The sequence below is a fragment of the Pecten maximus genome, chromosome 11, assembly GCF_902652985.1.
Source record: "Pecten maximus chromosome 11, xPecMax1.1, whole genome shotgun sequence".
Lineage (NCBI taxonomy): Eukaryota > Metazoa > Mollusca > Bivalvia > Pectinida > Pectinidae > Pecten > Pecten maximus.
The window spans coordinates 26,132,048-26,149,655 of NC_047025.1; the positions used below are offsets into that span (position 1 = coordinate 26,132,048).

The 17,608-nt window shown below is 35.5% G+C and overlaps 1 protein-coding gene across 1 annotated transcript in view; it reads left to right on the forward strand.

Moving 5' to 3' along the window:
* Positions 1-16,983, forward strand: part of LOC117337028 (ubiquitin carboxyl-terminal hydrolase 10-like) — a 32,554-nt gene extending 15,571 nt beyond the window's left edge. The window contains 7 exon segments of the mRNA XM_033897776.1: positions 1,406-1,517; positions 3,798-3,904; positions 4,066-4,191; positions 4,739-4,831; positions 7,078-7,222; positions 9,562-9,627; positions 10,313-16,983. Of these exon segments, the coding sequence (XP_033753667.1) occupies positions 1,406-1,517; positions 3,798-3,904; positions 4,066-4,191; positions 4,739-4,831; positions 7,078-7,222; positions 9,562-9,627; positions 10,313-10,503 (840 nt within the window). The 3' untranslated portion in view covers positions 10,504-16,983.
* Positions 16,984-17,608: the final 625 nt, after the last annotated feature.

Genomic DNA, 17,608 nt, shown 5'->3' on the forward strand with positions numbered 1-17,608 from the left:
TTAATTTTTTTTTTTTTTAAATGAACCTCAAAAACGTACCTGCGCACTATACGCGAGTGCGCACTATACCCGAATATTTACGGTAATTAGACATTACGGGTAGGTGTGCCGACTAATTAGACATTACGGGTAGGTGTGCCACCTAACCAGACATTTAGGGTAGGTGTGCCGACTAACCAGACATTTAGGCTAGGTGTGCTGACTAACCAGGCATTACGGGTAGGTGTGCCGACTAACCAGACATTTAGGATAAGTGTGCCACCTAACCAGACATTTAGGGTAGGTGTGCCGACTAACCAGACATTTAGGCTAGGTGTACTGACTAACCAGACATTTAGGTTAGGTGTGCTGACTAACCAGACATTTAGGCTAGGTGTACTGACTAACCAGACATTTAGGCTAGGTGTACTGACTAACCAGACATTTAGGGTAGGTGTGCTGACTAACCAGACATTTAGGCTAGGTGTACTGACTAACCAGACATTTAGGCTAGGTGTACTGACTAACCAGACATTTAGGCTAGGTGTGCTGACTAACCAGACATTTAGGCTAGGTGTGCTGACTAACCAGACATTTAGGCTAGGTGTGCTGACTAACCAGACATTTAGGGTAGGTGTGCCGACTAACCAGTCAGGTGTGTTGACTAACTAGACAATAAGGCTAGGTGTACTGACTAACCAGACATTTAGGCTAGGTGTGCTGACTAACCAGACATTTAGGCTAGGTGTGCTGACTAACCAGACATTTAGGCTAGGTGTGCTGACTAACCAGACATTTAGGCTAGGTGTGCTGACTAACCAGGCATTACGGGTAGGTGTGCTGACTAACCAGACATTTAGGTTAGGTGTGCCACCTAGCCAGACATTTAGGGTAGGTGTACTGACTAACCAGACATTTAGGCTAGGTGTACTGACTAACCAGTCAGGTGTGTTGACTAACTAGACAATAAGGCTAGGTGTGCTGGCTTACCTGACATTTAGGGTAGGTTTTCAGACCTACAGAATATAAGCAGTAGGTTTGTAGGGCAACGAAACATTCAGGATAGGTTTACAGGCTTAGAGTGGTAATGGTATGTTTAAGAGGTATTGTAAAATGAGATGGTGATTTTATTGTAGAAATCTTTTATTGTGGCATTATATTAGAAATTAATAATGGTTTCTGTGGGCACAGATTTGTTAGTGATAGAGAAGCAGTATCTAAGCATGTTGTATGTTGATGTCACACTGCGAGTCTAAACATGATGTATGATGATGTCACAGTGTAATTGATATGTTCACATCAAAATATGTTAGAATTCCTCAGAATTTTGAAAAATCTGTTAAATTTAATTGTGAAATTTAATGCTTTCTCTAGAGTACCTTTGTATTTTGGAATGAAATTCAAGAGGAGATAACTTTGTTTACAGCTGGGTAGACAGGAGGATGCTGAAGAGTTCCTAAGCTGTATTCTTGATGGACTACACGAGGAGATGGCCTCCGTCATACAACTGGTCAACGGTAACCAAGACTCCACACCAGGTACAGTCATATATATGGACATCATTGAGGCCAAAAAAAAGTTATTATATTTTCTGCCTATTTTAATCACAAAAATAACTAAAAATAAAAATGTGGATTTGCCAGATTTAATTATAGAATGCCTAGGAGTTGGTTTGTTTAGTAAGTTGCACCTCCGCCACCAAATTATTGCTGTTTTCCATCTCTATAACAGAAAATTCCAAAATAATTTTTCCATGGAATATTATCTGCAGTTGTATGCTTTGGAAATTGTTTGATGCAAAATCTAAGGGTGAGATAGATCTGGATTGGAGCATTCTCAATAAATATGAAAACTTCAAAGTGTCTGAATGTGTAGGAAAAAAACAAATGATGGCAGCTTCAAGTATGTGTTGGAGGCATTATCATTTAAAAGTTCATTTAGTCTGAAAGAAAAAGTCTTCAGCAAACATGCAATGCACATGGATGTCAGACCCTTATAAGATGCTGAACTAAAGATACACCTTTATACAACACCTTTAGATGTACTGATTATTACAATTCAGTTCAGTTTGTCATACAGTGAATCATTGAACTGCATCATACAGTTGTTAGTATTTCATCTTTACAAGACTCATCAATGATGCTAGAAGCCAATATGCTTATATATATCTTATTGACAGCTGTTGATAGGACACTTAATTACAAGAAACAAACAAAACATCTTTACAGTAATGATCAACTTTATTGGCAACATAAAAATATTAATATGCCACTTGTTAAAAAAGATTTAACATAGTTGCCCCTTTGTTTTGATGACAATAAATAATACTGCCTCATTAGACTAAAAAAAATGACCTGGGAAACAAATAATTTATCTTTATTTGTCTTAATATTTGCTTTATCCCAAATAGCAGATTTTTAACCCACCATCATCAGATGGTGGGCTATTCAAATCGCCCTGCGTCCGTGGTCCTCCGTCCATCCGTAAACAATTCTTGTTATCGCTATTTCTCAGAAAGTACTGAAGGGATCTTTCTCAAATTTCATATGTAGGTTCCCCTCGGTGCGTAGTTATGCACATTGCATTTTGAGACTAATCGGAAAACAACATGGCCTATAGGCAGCCATCTTAGATTTTGACAATTGAAACTTGTTATCGCTATTTCTGAGAAAGTACTAAAGGGATCTTTCTCAAATTTCATATGTAGGTTCCCCTTGGTGCCTAGTTATGCAAATTGTATTTTGAGACCAATCGGAAAACAACATGGCCGACAGGCAGCCATCTTGGATTTTGACAATTGAAGTTTGTTATCGCTATTTTTAGCCCACCATCATGAGATGGTGGGCTATTCAAATCGCCCTGCGTCCGTCGTCCGTCGTCCGTCCGTCCCTCCGTCCGTCCGTCCGTCCGTCCCTCCGTCCCTCCGTCCGTAAACAATTCTTGTTATCGCTATTTCTCAGAAAGTACAGAAGGGATCTTTCTCAAATTTCATATATAGGTTCCCCTTGGTGCCTAGTTATGCATATTGCATTTTGAGACCTATCGGAAAACAACATGGCCGACAGGCAGCCATCTTGGATTTTGACAATTGAAGTTTGTTATCGCTATTTCTCAGAAACTAATAAAGGGATCTTTCTGAAATTTCATATGTAGGTTCCTCTTGGTGCCTTGTTATGCATATTGCATTTTGAGACCAATCGGAAAACAACATGGCCGACAGGCAGCCATCTTGGATTTTGACAATTGAAGTTTGTTATCGCTATTTCTCAGATAGTACCGAAGGGATCTTTCTCAAATTTCATATATAGGTTCCCCTTGGTGCCTAGTTATGCATATTGCATTTTGTAACCAATCGGAAAACAACATGGCCGACAGGCAGCCATTATCGCTAAATCTTAAATTTTATATATAGGTTCCCCTTGTTTGAAAAGTACAAGAGGGCTGTTTCTGAATTTACACAGATTAGTAAGACTTAGAGGAAGGGAAAAGTAGAGAAAAGATCTATCTGACATGGAACCTATAAAGATCATTCAATGGTGGGCGCCAAGATCCCTCTGGGATCTCTTGTTTCAAGTTATATCCTCTTTAAAAAATGCACGGCTAAATAATAACATATTATAATTAGCATTTATGATATTGGTGACTTAACTTAGAAACTCTCATGGGAGGCTTACTGATTTCCAAAATAACATAGATTTAACTGATTTTTGCCTGAAAAAAGGGATCTGGATATCAATTATTACATTGGAAGTATTATGTAGCTTAAAGAATGTCTGACTTTTACTTACGGTAACCCTTGGACTCTTTTATCATTACAGAAGCAGAGGCTAATGGCTTTGATCATGAAGAAGACGCTGAATCCGAGATATCTGAGGACTCCTGGGAACAGGTTGGGCCCAAGAAACGCAGCGCTCTTACACGCAAGGTATTTCACTGTCAGATCTCAAGTGAGCCTGTTCAGTGTTTAAAGTTTCATTTGAGGGATTTTTTCATCATTAAATGTTACAGAAACCAAAATTTTTATAACTATTTACGTAAAAAACATAAATTTATCAATGTAATGACTATAGCCCTTTTACCTGACAGGCTATGTTTTCAAAGAGCCCTATAGCAGATATCTTTGTGGGCTACATGAGGTCAGCTGTATTCAAATCTGCTGCTAAGGAGTCTGCCACTCTCCAGCCTTTCTTCACCCTTCAGCTGGACATACAGGTACAATATATTTAATTCAGCTGGACAAACAGGTACAATATATATAATTCAGCTAGACATACAGGTACAATATATCTAATTCAGCTAGACATACAGGTACAATATATATAATTCAGCTGGACATACAGGTACAATATATATAATTCAGCTGGACATACAGGTACAAATGTATTAATTCAGCTGGACATGCAGGTACAAAATATATAATTCAGCTGGACGCTGAACATACAGGTGCAATTTACAAATTATGCTCTTACTCATTGGATTTTGCTTATGACTTAACATTTTGAGGTGATAGCACTGATTCTTAACTTCTGATGGTGTATAAATAAATATTGCTTGTATGTGCATTGTAAGTGTATTTCAGTTATATTATAAAGGAGTTACCTCCCTTGAAGTGCTGTGTTGTTTATAAACATTTGTCACATATAAAAGCCTGTCCGTTATTTGATCCAATTAATTTTACCATGTTAAGTATTAAAATATGTTGAGATGAGTGTGTTTTTTTAAAAGTAGAGAAAATATGTGTATGATATTGTGTGTACAGACGGACAAGGTGTACAGTGTGCGGGAGGCCCTGGAGGGATTAGTTATTAAGGAATCCATCAGTGGTTACACCTGTACCAAGACAAAGCAGGAGGTTTGTATTACTTAGTAGATCTGTCTATCAATAGAAATATTTACTGTAAACATCTAAGATTTTGTAGTAATTCAATTTTCATGCTTTTCACACAAGAACCTTTTGCACTAAATTATGATTGCTTTAATCACATTTCATATACATTCTATATTATTTCTATAGCGATATATATACAGTGGAACTTCGTTAACTCGAACTCGGAAAACTCGAATACCCCGCTTAACTCGAAGTACTTCGTCAGTCCCGGCCGAATTCTCTCTTTATCCTAGTATAAAAAACTCGAGAAAACTCGAAAAACTCGGAAAATACAAAGTGAAAATTTGGTCCAACAATAAAAATCCTACTTGAAATGATCGAATAACTCGAAGTATCATGTTTGTGTCCAACAACGATCGGTTGTAAGCGCCGACATTTTTTTTAACATCAAAATTCCGTTTGTATCGGCACTACAATTCTACCGATTATTATATGCGATTATAAGTGTTTCATAAATTCATATAAGAAATTGTCGGTGAAATCTTATAACAATAACTGTCGGTGATAAAAATTACTGTTTTACTTACATCAGGTAATTTCCTAAGGCGGTCGCCGATAATAGTACACACGATAGTCAACAACTCATCTACCCGCTCGCTCAAGCGGAATTAATCTCTGATCTACTCGGCTGATGTTTTTACAGGTGTAGAAATGAAACAGTCACCGGTGCCTATTAAATCTGTAAACTGCTGAAACAATAGCGTAATTACTGCCGAGGTGTTCAGAGTACGACTGTAACGGTCAGTGCTGTCTATTAAATTGGATAAAACGCCAACTCAGTAACAGTAACATTTTATACGCACATGGGCAGTACCAACTTCCTGTGCTAATACACATGGAAATGGCGTGGTTGTCGGTAAATCGTAAGTTGGACTATCAAACAGTATTTTATATGTCCAATATAAGGTAATGGTTCTGTTACGTTTTACATATAATCTGTGTTAAATTTAAACGGTTATTTGATATAACATTAGTAAATTGTTATTCAGTTGAATTCCATTTTATCGTTATACCTTTTGCAAACATGACATGAACGTCAGATCGTTATTGAAGTGACTAAGCGAAAGAAACTTTATCGAGACTGTATATCGGCAAAACTACACCACACTACGAGTGACAGAACAAAATATTACATACACATTTACATGTATTGACCAGTCTTTACACTGAACTGATGAGCGACAGAGCGGAGTAATAATGATTATATAATGTTGACAAATATTGACCAAATTTTGCACCAAAAATGACAACTCGCTTAATTCGAACACTCGGATAACTCGAAGTTTTCTCGTGGTCCCATCGAGTTCGAGTTAACGAAGTTCCACTGTATATATATATGGGTTCAATAATTTGCTTTGTTAAATCAGTTTAAATTTGAAAATCAGCTAGAATTTGGGTGTGCTAAAATAAGTAGTATACATTATGACATGGGCTTAAGTTCAGCTATTACATCAAGTCTAGTCATACTGATTTCCCAGGAGATTTTGTTGTTTTATATGTTTTCAACTATTGCTTAATTTCTAAGCATTTAAAGTATCAAAGTCAAGCAACTTTTTTCTGATCATATTGGAGTTATTAGTGTAACAAGCATATGTAAATGACATAGGTCCAAATTTTGCTGATCAAACTTACCTCTGGGTAATATGCTGAATTTTACTTCTACAAAAGTGACAATCCATATATTTTTGGTAGTCCTTGCTGGCATCCAAAGTTACTTACAAAGTTACTGTCAAATGCTGGGGTGAAGGGCTACCAAGTTTGTTCAAATTCCTTGAATTACAATCAAGGTCACACTGGTCAAATATGCTCAAATCTTTAATTGAGGACTTATCAATATACTCTTATATCTCAGTACTCTTATATTCGAATAATGGCATATTCTCACCTGAGCAAAGGTGCATTAGAAGCAGGTAAATGATACAGGCCCCTTGCCTTTTGTACTTATATGTATCTAGCATTCATATGCACTGAAGGAAATTAAAACAACATCTAGTATGCATGTATACACCTCTATGTAAAAGAATTTACAGATGGCCCACTTCACCAGATAGCCCACAAAAAAACCCATTGTATAGCCTTCAGGGTCTACACAGGGGATTATGGTAGTGACTCCACCGTAAATATAGTACTTTCTGTAGTAGAAAGGATTTTATGACAAGTGGAAACAGATTTATTGTAAATACAGAATTTTCTTTATAATATTTTTACAGTTGGAGGTAGCAAAGAAAGTCACCTTAGAAGAACTTCCACCTGTACTTGTCATGCACCTCAAGTATTTTGTCTTCAACAAAGATGGTGGCTGTCAGAAACTCCTTAAAAAGATAGACTACCCCATAGACCTGGAAATCACCAGAGGTGAGTTGTCTGGAGTTATCTCCTCATACATAGATTATTGGGATTTTGTTGCTTACTCATATAAAACCTGTTAGACTTTCTATTGTTTTTAATGTTCAAGAGTTGCTGACTCATGGATCATTGACTACAACATTATTTCATATTGCTGCATTCTGACTGAACACAGCCATAAATCAGTGTGTCAGTCATTTCTGTAAACTTTCCTGTGAATAGAACCAACCAGATGTTTTGAACGTATTCCCAGTAAAGTTGACAACTGTCAATGTTTTTTTCACATACAGAAGTACCAAAAGGTAGACTTGTACTGAAGATAAAGGGAAATGAAATACATTAAAACTCAGATAAGTTGGAAGTCGACGGGACCAAGCAAAATATTCCACTTATCTAATGGTTCGACTTATCCATGTCCTTGTGTATTCGGAGACATAATGACTTTTTACTGACCCGAGGAGCATAGGCTGTATGCTGAATACATGCTTGATAACATGGTTTAAAATACGCAGTGTGACAACTGAGACAAGATTTACAATGATTGGTCAGAGTTTATCGGTTGCATGATATGCCACGAGGTTTTGCATAAGATAAAATAATTCCGCATTTTATTTTTACTATTAAATCGGTGTATTCAGAATTTTGGCATAGATAATTAAATCAGTCGCAGACAGTATTTTAAATGTGCATGTTTCAGGATGATATGTTATTAATTGTTTATTTTTACCTTCTATATTGCGGCAGTCATGTATGAAAACAGTAAACAGAACACATTAGGTCATTATGTTATGGTTTGTTGACTAAAACTTTACTGTATATTTATCAATTATGGACCTTTGGTGGGGTCAATATGGTGTTATATAGACCTTGTAGAATCACATACCCTCAGGTCAATATTTTAGATTCTAATAGGTCGGTATAACACAATATTGACCAATTCAAAAGTCATTAATTTTTAACGTCAGGACGCCTTTGGCACCTGCCGTTATAGTCGTGGTGGGAAAATGTTGTTAGTGACACTTTTGTTTCCGGCTAACAATTCCTCTTTTCTGTCATACAAATGATATACATCCGCAGCCTAATATAGTTCCTATTTTGATGCAATTATTGACACAATTTAACTGATGTAAACCGTGTTTACTACAATTATTTAAAATGAAATATGAATTTTTTGTGTTCTAGACTATTTTAGAGTATAAATATAAACATTTTCCTCGTCAGTATATGCAATTTTGTTGGCGTAGGATTACGTAGTTCTGTCTCGATCCTGCCTTGAAAACGAAAGTAAAAAATCAGTTTGATTGTCATGGAAATTTACATGCATTCAGAGAAACTATCCACATGTCTTAGACTCATATGTTCATCCTGAGTTCATATGCAGGAACATTTCATATAAGCCTAAAACCAACCCTATTTACGTAGTCAAATGCACCCGAGCATTCCACGAGATAACTTCCGGTTATGTCTAATGTAACTAAACCAATGACCGTTTGCAGTTTCATATTCATTTGTATGTCGCTAGAATACGCAAGAAATATCACCAGGAATTGAAGGCAAGTTGTAACAAACTATATTGCAGAATCTAATGATTATGATCCGTGACTGATGTACTGGCGTCAATGTCAAAACTAGATATGTCTTGTCGGACAACGCGACCGCAGTTTTCTATCGGAGTTAAAATATGTTACTAGGGGTCATGTTTGCTAGGCCTAATTAACATCTTATAGTATAAATAAAATAAAAAAACTTGGGCTGTGTACATCTTGGATTTTATCTTTGGTTGTACAACATGTTCTGTTAATAGACCGATTTGTCGTTCAGTTGGATTTTTTTCAAAGTTTACAAGCAGCTTTACTGATTCAGGAGTATATCAATAATCTTCCACAAGCATTAAAGAAATAGGGAAATAGCTATACTCAGCTATTGGAAAGTTGTCGGCAGATAAATATGTTATACATGTTTTCTTGAATATATATAGAATAGGAATAACCAGATTAAGACATTTCATCTGATACAAATGTTACTGTCTGACTAAAATCCAATTTTAAATTTCTTATTATATGACCTCAGACCCTGACGTTTCTCAGGGCCTTTGGCCCTTTGATTATATTAGATGTGAAACTTCTTTATATATAATATTGACTCTGTGTTACTAAAAACAGAAATATCAGGAAGAGTATTACAAAATATTGACTTCCACATGGCCATGTTTTAGACAATGAGAATGGTGTAAAATCGGACCATATGCTATCTGATAGTAATTTTTAACATTACACCAAACTATAAGCAAGTGTTGAATATTTTATTATTTATTCTGTTAATGTCATACCTTGTCTTCTATTCCACAGATCTTCTTTCTCCTAATGTCAAATCAAAGCTCCAGCTTCACCAGAGATCATACAAATTATTTGCAGGTATGTATATTACACTGTTCATAGGTATGCTCTGTATGTTTAATCAACTATTACTCTGTGCTTTAGAAAACAATATATACAATTTTTTTTGACTTTGTGTTTAGGTCTATTTTCCTAAACTAAAAGTCTCATCCATCAACACAGGTAAATACACTCGAACAAATACTAAACCAGTATATTGGATGACAGTCACTGTGACCTATATTTTCTGCTTGCTGACTTTGGTAAGACTTTGTGTTCAGCTCTAGTTTCATAAAAAGGGCAAGTGACCTTATGCCCTGGTGCGGCATCTGGTATCTGGCTGTCCGGTGTCAACTTTTCTTTTAAATGACTTCTTTTCAATAACCAAGAGGCGCAGAGACATGATATTGAACCTGTATCATTCAAGGATGAAGGGTTACCAATTCTTATAAATGAATGACCTTGACCTACATTCAAGGTCACAGAGTTCAAATGCGTTAAAATCTTTAAACATTGATTTCTCAATGACCAAGATTAATTTAGATAAATAAACCTAGCCTGTTGTAAGATTTGTAAAAAATTGTAATCAGCTTAGTATCGGCATAAATGACCTAGATCAACTTTAAAGTTGCTTGAAAAGCAGGTAAGCGATATAGGCCTGTTAGGTTTCTTGTTATGGTGTTATCTGGAGAGTTTTCACCGACTTATATTTCATATTTTCCAGTCGTGTTCCACCATGGGAAGATGGCCACTGGCGGCGGCCATTACACAACAACAGTATTCCATCCTGCCATTAATGGCTGGATCAGCATTGACGATAATATAGTGAAGCCTGTTGGCTTACCATTTGTTCTCCGGTACAATCCTCCCCGCGTACCATATCTCCTGTACTATAGGCGAACCGATGTCCACTAGGCCCTCACTGCCAAGGATCTAGTCAGTGTCATAACAACAAGATCAAGCATCAACTTGTAACGGACAAGATAATGCTGACATGTGGTGTCTGGAGTTGTACCAAGTTAGGAAGAAAAGTCACATACAAAATTGATGAATTGCAACAGAATCAAATGTGTTCTTGGAATGAAATTGCAAGGATGTCTTTACAATTCACGCAGTGGATACCAATTTTCAAATGTGATGTTAACATGTATAGAGACAATAGACATGTATGTTGAGAATTGATAAACAGATTAGTATTGTACAGGCTTCATTTCTACACATACAACTTAATATTTATATATTAAAGATTCTTGACATTTTCCAGCCCTGATTTACATACAGACATAAGGTTTTAATTCCTAAGAATGAACAACCTGAGGCTAAACCTAAATGTATTCATTGGCTTTTTCAGTTTGATATGAATGCTAACTTCACAGGAGTTCACTAGACCTGCGAATCTTGATTATAGATGCGGCCTTCACTAAGGTGATATTTTTTCTGAAGCATGTACATTGCATTTTTGATGTTTGAGTACATGTGTCCTGATTGCCCTGAGTGCATGTGGAAAAAAAGTAGTATATATGTATTAGTTTCTCTCATTAAGATACCTTTGGTATGTACCAGTGAGACTGTTTATGAAGAAGTGTGATATATGATGAAGTGGACAGTGACTTGAGTAATAATCATATGTTAAAACTTGGTGGATACCCGTGTAATTAACAGGTACTGTGACGAGATGTTGTGATAGATATAAATTGCCTTATATCTGATTGCTGTGCCTGAAAGAGGTGTACTATTTTGGTATGGCGATGATTCAACATAAAGCAAACAGTTTATGACTTGGTGATGTATGTTGCGTTCAAATGCATTTTCAGTGCGTACATTGTCCATTAATGAAGACAATTATACTTTGATAGATGTTAATACCTGTACTAGGGAGGAATATTTCAAGTTTGTTTCATTATTATTATTATTATTTTTTTCCACTATCCGTCTAATGAGGCATTGTCACTGTGGTTATATTTTTGTCAGTTATTTATCTGTATTTTAATTGCATACAATAGTTTGTGTGTAAATATGGTAAATGTGTTACAGTAATAAGTCCGTACATATATTTTCATTAATGGATGTTGCTCTTCAGGATTGTCATGAAAGAAAAAATTATAATATTTTAAAAGTTGTGCATTATTGTTTTCTTAAAGAAGTTTAATGCAGTCATTTTATACCTTTATACTTCATTTGTCCTTAACAGAGTCTTTGTCCCTTGTAAACAGTTTTTTTATCTCCAGAGTTTCTGTATCATAATGAACATATCTCTTTAAGTTAATTATATTATAATCAGTTCAGTATTGAGTATCTTGAAGTTATTATTTCCTATACAATAATGATACATGGTGTTAGATCTATGGTAGATATTATGGTTTTAATATCTTTTGTAGATACATAATATGGTTTAATTATCTATGGTATAAACAAAATTATAATTTCTATAGTTATGATTTTGCATTTATATATAAACTTATTCCCACTAGATATATAAAAACTTAATTTATTTTACAATTGCAAAACAAGTTTTTTTAAAGTTATATTAATCACGCTTGTTAGTAGGGATAGAAGTTTGCAAGGGGATCTTTCTATGGGAGGGAACTGGATTACCCATAGAGAACCCACGTCATCGGACAGGTACATTATCATTTCTGATCTGGGAATTGTACCTCTGCCATTTAGGTGTAAGAGTTTCCACTGCCTGGCCACTATAGACTGGATAGATAAGTTGATTGTATTTAAAGGGACGTGACTTGTTACACAACATCATGATGATGTGATCATGACTTTATTTATAGGGACGTGACTTGTTACACAACCTCATGATGATGTGATTATATTTAAAGGGACGTGACTTGTTACACAACCTCATGATGATGTGACTATATTTAAAGGGACGTGACTTGTTACACGACTTGTTACACAACCTCATGATGATGTGACTATATTTAAAGGGACGTGACTTGTTACACAACATCATGATGATGTGACTTTATTTAAAGGGACACGACTTGTTACACAGCCTCATGATGATGTGATTATATTTAAAGGGACGTGACTTGTTACACGACTTGTTACACAGTCTCATGATGATGTGACTTTATTTAAACGGACGTGACTTGTTTCACAACCTCATGATGATGTGACTATATTTAAAGGGACGTGACTTGTTACACAACCTCATGATGATGTGACTATATTTAAAGGGACGTGACTTGTTACACAACCTCATGATGATGTAACTTTATTTAAAGGGATGTGACTTGTTACACAACCTCATGATGATTTGACTATATTTAAAGGGACGTGACTTGTTACACAACCTCATGATGATGTGACTTTATTTAAAGGGACACGACTTGTTACACAACCTCATGATGATGTAACTTTATTTAAATGGACACGACTTGTTACACAACCTCATGATGATGTAACTTTATTTAAAGGGACACGACTTGTTACACAGCCTCATGATGATGTGACTTTATTTAAACGGACGTGACTTGTTACACAACCTCATGATAATGTAACTTTATTTAAAGGGACGTGACTTGTTACACAACCTCATGATAATGTAACTTTATTTAAAGGGACACGACTTGTTACACAACCTCATGATGATGTAACTTTATTTAAAGGGACGTGACTTGTTACACAACCTCATGATAATGTAACTTTATTTAAAGGGACACGACTTGTTACACAACCTCATGATAATGTAACTTTATTTAAAGGGACACGACTTGTTACACGACTTGTTACACAACCTCATGATGATGTGACTTTATTTAAAGGGACGTGACTTGTTACACAACCTCATGATGATGTAACTTTATTTAAACGGACACGACTTGTTACACAACCTCATGATAATGTAACTTTATTTAAACGGACACGACTTGTTACACAACCTCATGATAATGTAACTTTATTTAAACGGACACGACTTGTTACACAACCTCATGATAATGTAACTTTATTTAAAGGGACACGACTTGTTACACAACCTCGTGATAATGTAACTTTATTTAAAGGGACACGACTTGTTACACGACTTGTTACACAACCTCATGATGATGTGACTTTATTTAAAGGGATGTGACTTGTTACACAACCTCATGATAATGTAACTTTATTTAAAGGGACACGACTTGTTACACGACTTGTTACACAACCTCATGATAATGTAACTTTATTTAAAGGGACACGACTTGTTACACAACCTCATGATAATGTAACTTTATTTAAAGGGACGTGACTTGTTACACAACCTCATGATAATGTAACTTTATTTAAAGGGACACGACTTGTTACACAACCTCATGATAATGTAACTTTATTTAAAGGGACACGACTTGTTACACAACCTCATGATGATGTGAATGTGAGCCATAATGTTATATAATCTTCGTAACCTACATACGGTAGACTGCTATGTATAAGAATGATTGAGGAAGCAGTGCTTGAGGTGATCTATATGAGGAGGTTTATAATTGTCTAGGTATTTGTACATTGTAAAGGGGTGGTAATACCATATCCATACAAAATATATTCAGAATCCATAGATATATTTTTATGCTATTGTACCATGTAGAATGTAAATATGAAGGGAATGGCATAATGTTGGTATGTTTTGCTTACTGATGGAGGTTTGTTGTGTACAGTCTATGTGTGACGGATTGTCTTTACACAGTCTGGATGAATTGTGTGCTCTGTAAAGATGAAAGTTCAACGGATTGATCTTTTGTGTTAAAATACTGTCTATACTGAAAGGTGTGAGTTTAATCTTAGTGTTAGGGTATCCATCATAAATGTATATATGAAATATATATTTTTTCTGATGAATTTGTTGATAATTGAAGTATTTTGTAGGTTTGCAGTGTTATGTAGTGATGTGTGGTATTTCAAATGGAGGATGAATCCTTCCTTTGTGATTGACTTCATTATCATTTTGGTGGTAAATGGAATATGGTGTTGAGGTGATCAATACTAACTCCTCCATGGATAGTTTGTATTTAATTGTATATATGAAGAAGATATATATTAAACAAATATTGAATGCATTTGTATGTTTGTTGGAGCCTACTGTTGCTGTAATTCCTTTTACAGTATTTACTCCAGTAAATACACATGTGATCCTAGAGTGGAACAGATATCATTGAGGTACAGTATTTACTCCAGTAAATACACATATGGTCCTAGAGTGGAACAGAGATCATTGGGGTACAGTATTTACTCCAGTAAATACACATATGGTCCTACAGTGGAACAGAGATCATTGGGGTACAGTATTTACTCCAGTAAATACACATATGGTCCTAGAGTGGAACAGAGATCATTGGGGTACAGTATTTACTCCAGTAAATACACTTGTGGTCCTAGAGTGGAACAGAGATCATTGGGGTACAGTATTTACTCCAGTAAATACACATGTGGTCCTAGAGTGGAACAGATATCATTGAGGTACAGTATTTACTCCAGTAAATACACATATGGTCCTACAGTGGAACAGAGATCATTGGGGTACAGTATTTACTCCAGTAAATACACATGTGGTCCTAGAGTGGAACAGATATCATTGAGGTACAGTATTTACTCCAGTAAATACACATATGGTCCTACAGTGGAACAGAGATCATTGGGGTACAGTATTTACTCCAGTAAATACACATATGGTCCTAGAGTGGAACAGAGATCATTGGGGTACAGTATTTACTCCAGTAAATACACATATGGTCCTAGAGTGGAACAGAGATCATTGGGGTACAGTATTTACTCCAGTAAATACACTTGTGGTCCTAGAGTGGAACAGAGATCTTTGGGGTACAGTATTTATTCCAGTAAATACACTTGTGGTCCTAGAGTGGAACAGAGATCATTGGTGGAAAATTAAAGTACTGCACCAAATTAACTATGAAATTGTGTACAGCATGGTTTGGATATAAAAAAAAACAACAGGAAAAAGTAGTGATAAATTAAATACCAATTTTCACTGTCGAGAGATGGCTATAGAAATTTCAATAAGTTAAATATTAATTTAACTGACAAGAGAGGTGACTATTGAAATTTCCTGTCATGTAAATCATTTTTGTGTAGCACTCATAATTATGTAATTTTAAATCTTTTATAAAGATTTACAATTAATAACTGGCTCTCTCAATAATTGAAAAGCTACATCTCCTAATTTGTGGTATACAATTTGTTGATTACTGTCTTATTAGTCATAAATCATTTTCTTTCTTTATATTGACAGGTAAATCAATCATGATAACTATGTTTAATTATGGTGTTTGTAATATCTTTTGAGTAATTTATCATCTTGTTTGTTTCTATGTTAATTTTGTGTGTAATCCATTCTGGTAGTCGGGTACCATTATCGTTACGGTGAGTAGATTCTGATGAAAAAGGGTGCTAATCATATAAAGTTATGATCCTAGCTAATTTTCTCTTATTGGTATAAGTGTACTGTCCCCGATGGATATTACAGGACCCCAAATTATAAGGTACCAATAATTATTAATTTTATGCCCCGCACCATTTTATCGGGGAAGGGTGGGAGCTCGAGGTGTAGTGCTACCATTGTCTGTCTGTCTGTCTATCTGTCCTGTTCCATTTCGAATCAGTGTCATAATCTTGAGAGCCCCTCAACAGATTTAGTTGATATCTACACCACAGTATCATATCAAGTTCTACACCTGATCAAATTCTGGTGGTTATTGGTTAAAGTTAAAGGGTGGAAGGTCACCTTTGACCGCATCTGCATGTGGCGTTTTGTTGCTTAAGGGTGGGGGCATTTATGTCTTTAAAGCATTTTCTAGTTTTCCAGTGTATTATAAATACCACCAACATTATGCAATGCTCTTAAAAATTTACTTTTACCAGTATATTTGCCCTGGGAGAGGAAATTCAAGAACCCCTCTACTAGCTATCCATAACCTTTTTTTATCCCCGGAGGTGGTGGTTTTTCCGATTGTGGATTCTACCAATATAACAATCTTACATCCTAAAGAAGCTGTCTTTGTTTTGTCCATGGTATGTTCCTACATTTGGTTTCTTATCAGAATGTTTAAATCATAAATTGAAAGAAAAGATTTTGTTCACAGAATGGTCAATTCTTATTTTATTTAGATTTTTATGTTCCTTTATTAGATAATTTGTTGGTAGAAAAAAACAAACATTTTTATGATATGAAGACGCATATTAAATATGAGGTCTTTGTAATAAAAAGAAAGGTGTTTTAGTTGTTAATCTCTCAGCAGTGTTCCCAACGTTTTTAAGGAATGACTTATTTTTGCTAGTTTTGTAGTCTAGTGTGGAGAAGTATGAATGTCTATCAGAAAAGGAGAGAGAGGGAGAGAGAAAGTCCAAGTTAACGTTAAATGAAATTGAATAAAAACCTTCTTTTGTCAATTTTGTCTTTTTCCTTTTTATTTCAAAGATTGATTATTGATTTTCCTCGATTGATTATTGATTTTCCTGAATTTGTTTAGAAATCATGTCGACTATGTACGTGACGCCAAAATTTGCAAGCGCTCTAGCGGCTTCATTCCGTTATCAAAACTTCACGCAATGATAAAAGACCACAATATCTCGAGTTTTTACTTTTTTACTTTTTAAAATAGAACGCAATATGGTCATCAAGGATTTCCACAAATGACGAGACCACTGATGGACATTTTTATAGTTCTATCAGACTGAAAAAACACACTTGGACAGGATAGCATTATACGTCATCAGGTCATTTTAAATTGACGCTCCTTGCCACCGTTTGTTATATACCAAATGTAGTACAGGACGTGTTTCCCCTTTCCGACCACCTGATTTATCCCCCGTTTGTTACATACCAAATGTAGTACAGGACGTGTTTCCCCTTTCCGACCACCTGATTTATCCTCCGTTTGTTACATACCAAATGTAGTACAGGACGTATTTCTCCTTTCCGACCACCTCATTTATCCCCCGTTTGTTACATACCAAATGTAGTACAGGGCGTGTTCCCCTTTCCGACCACCTGATTTATCCTCCGTTTGTTATA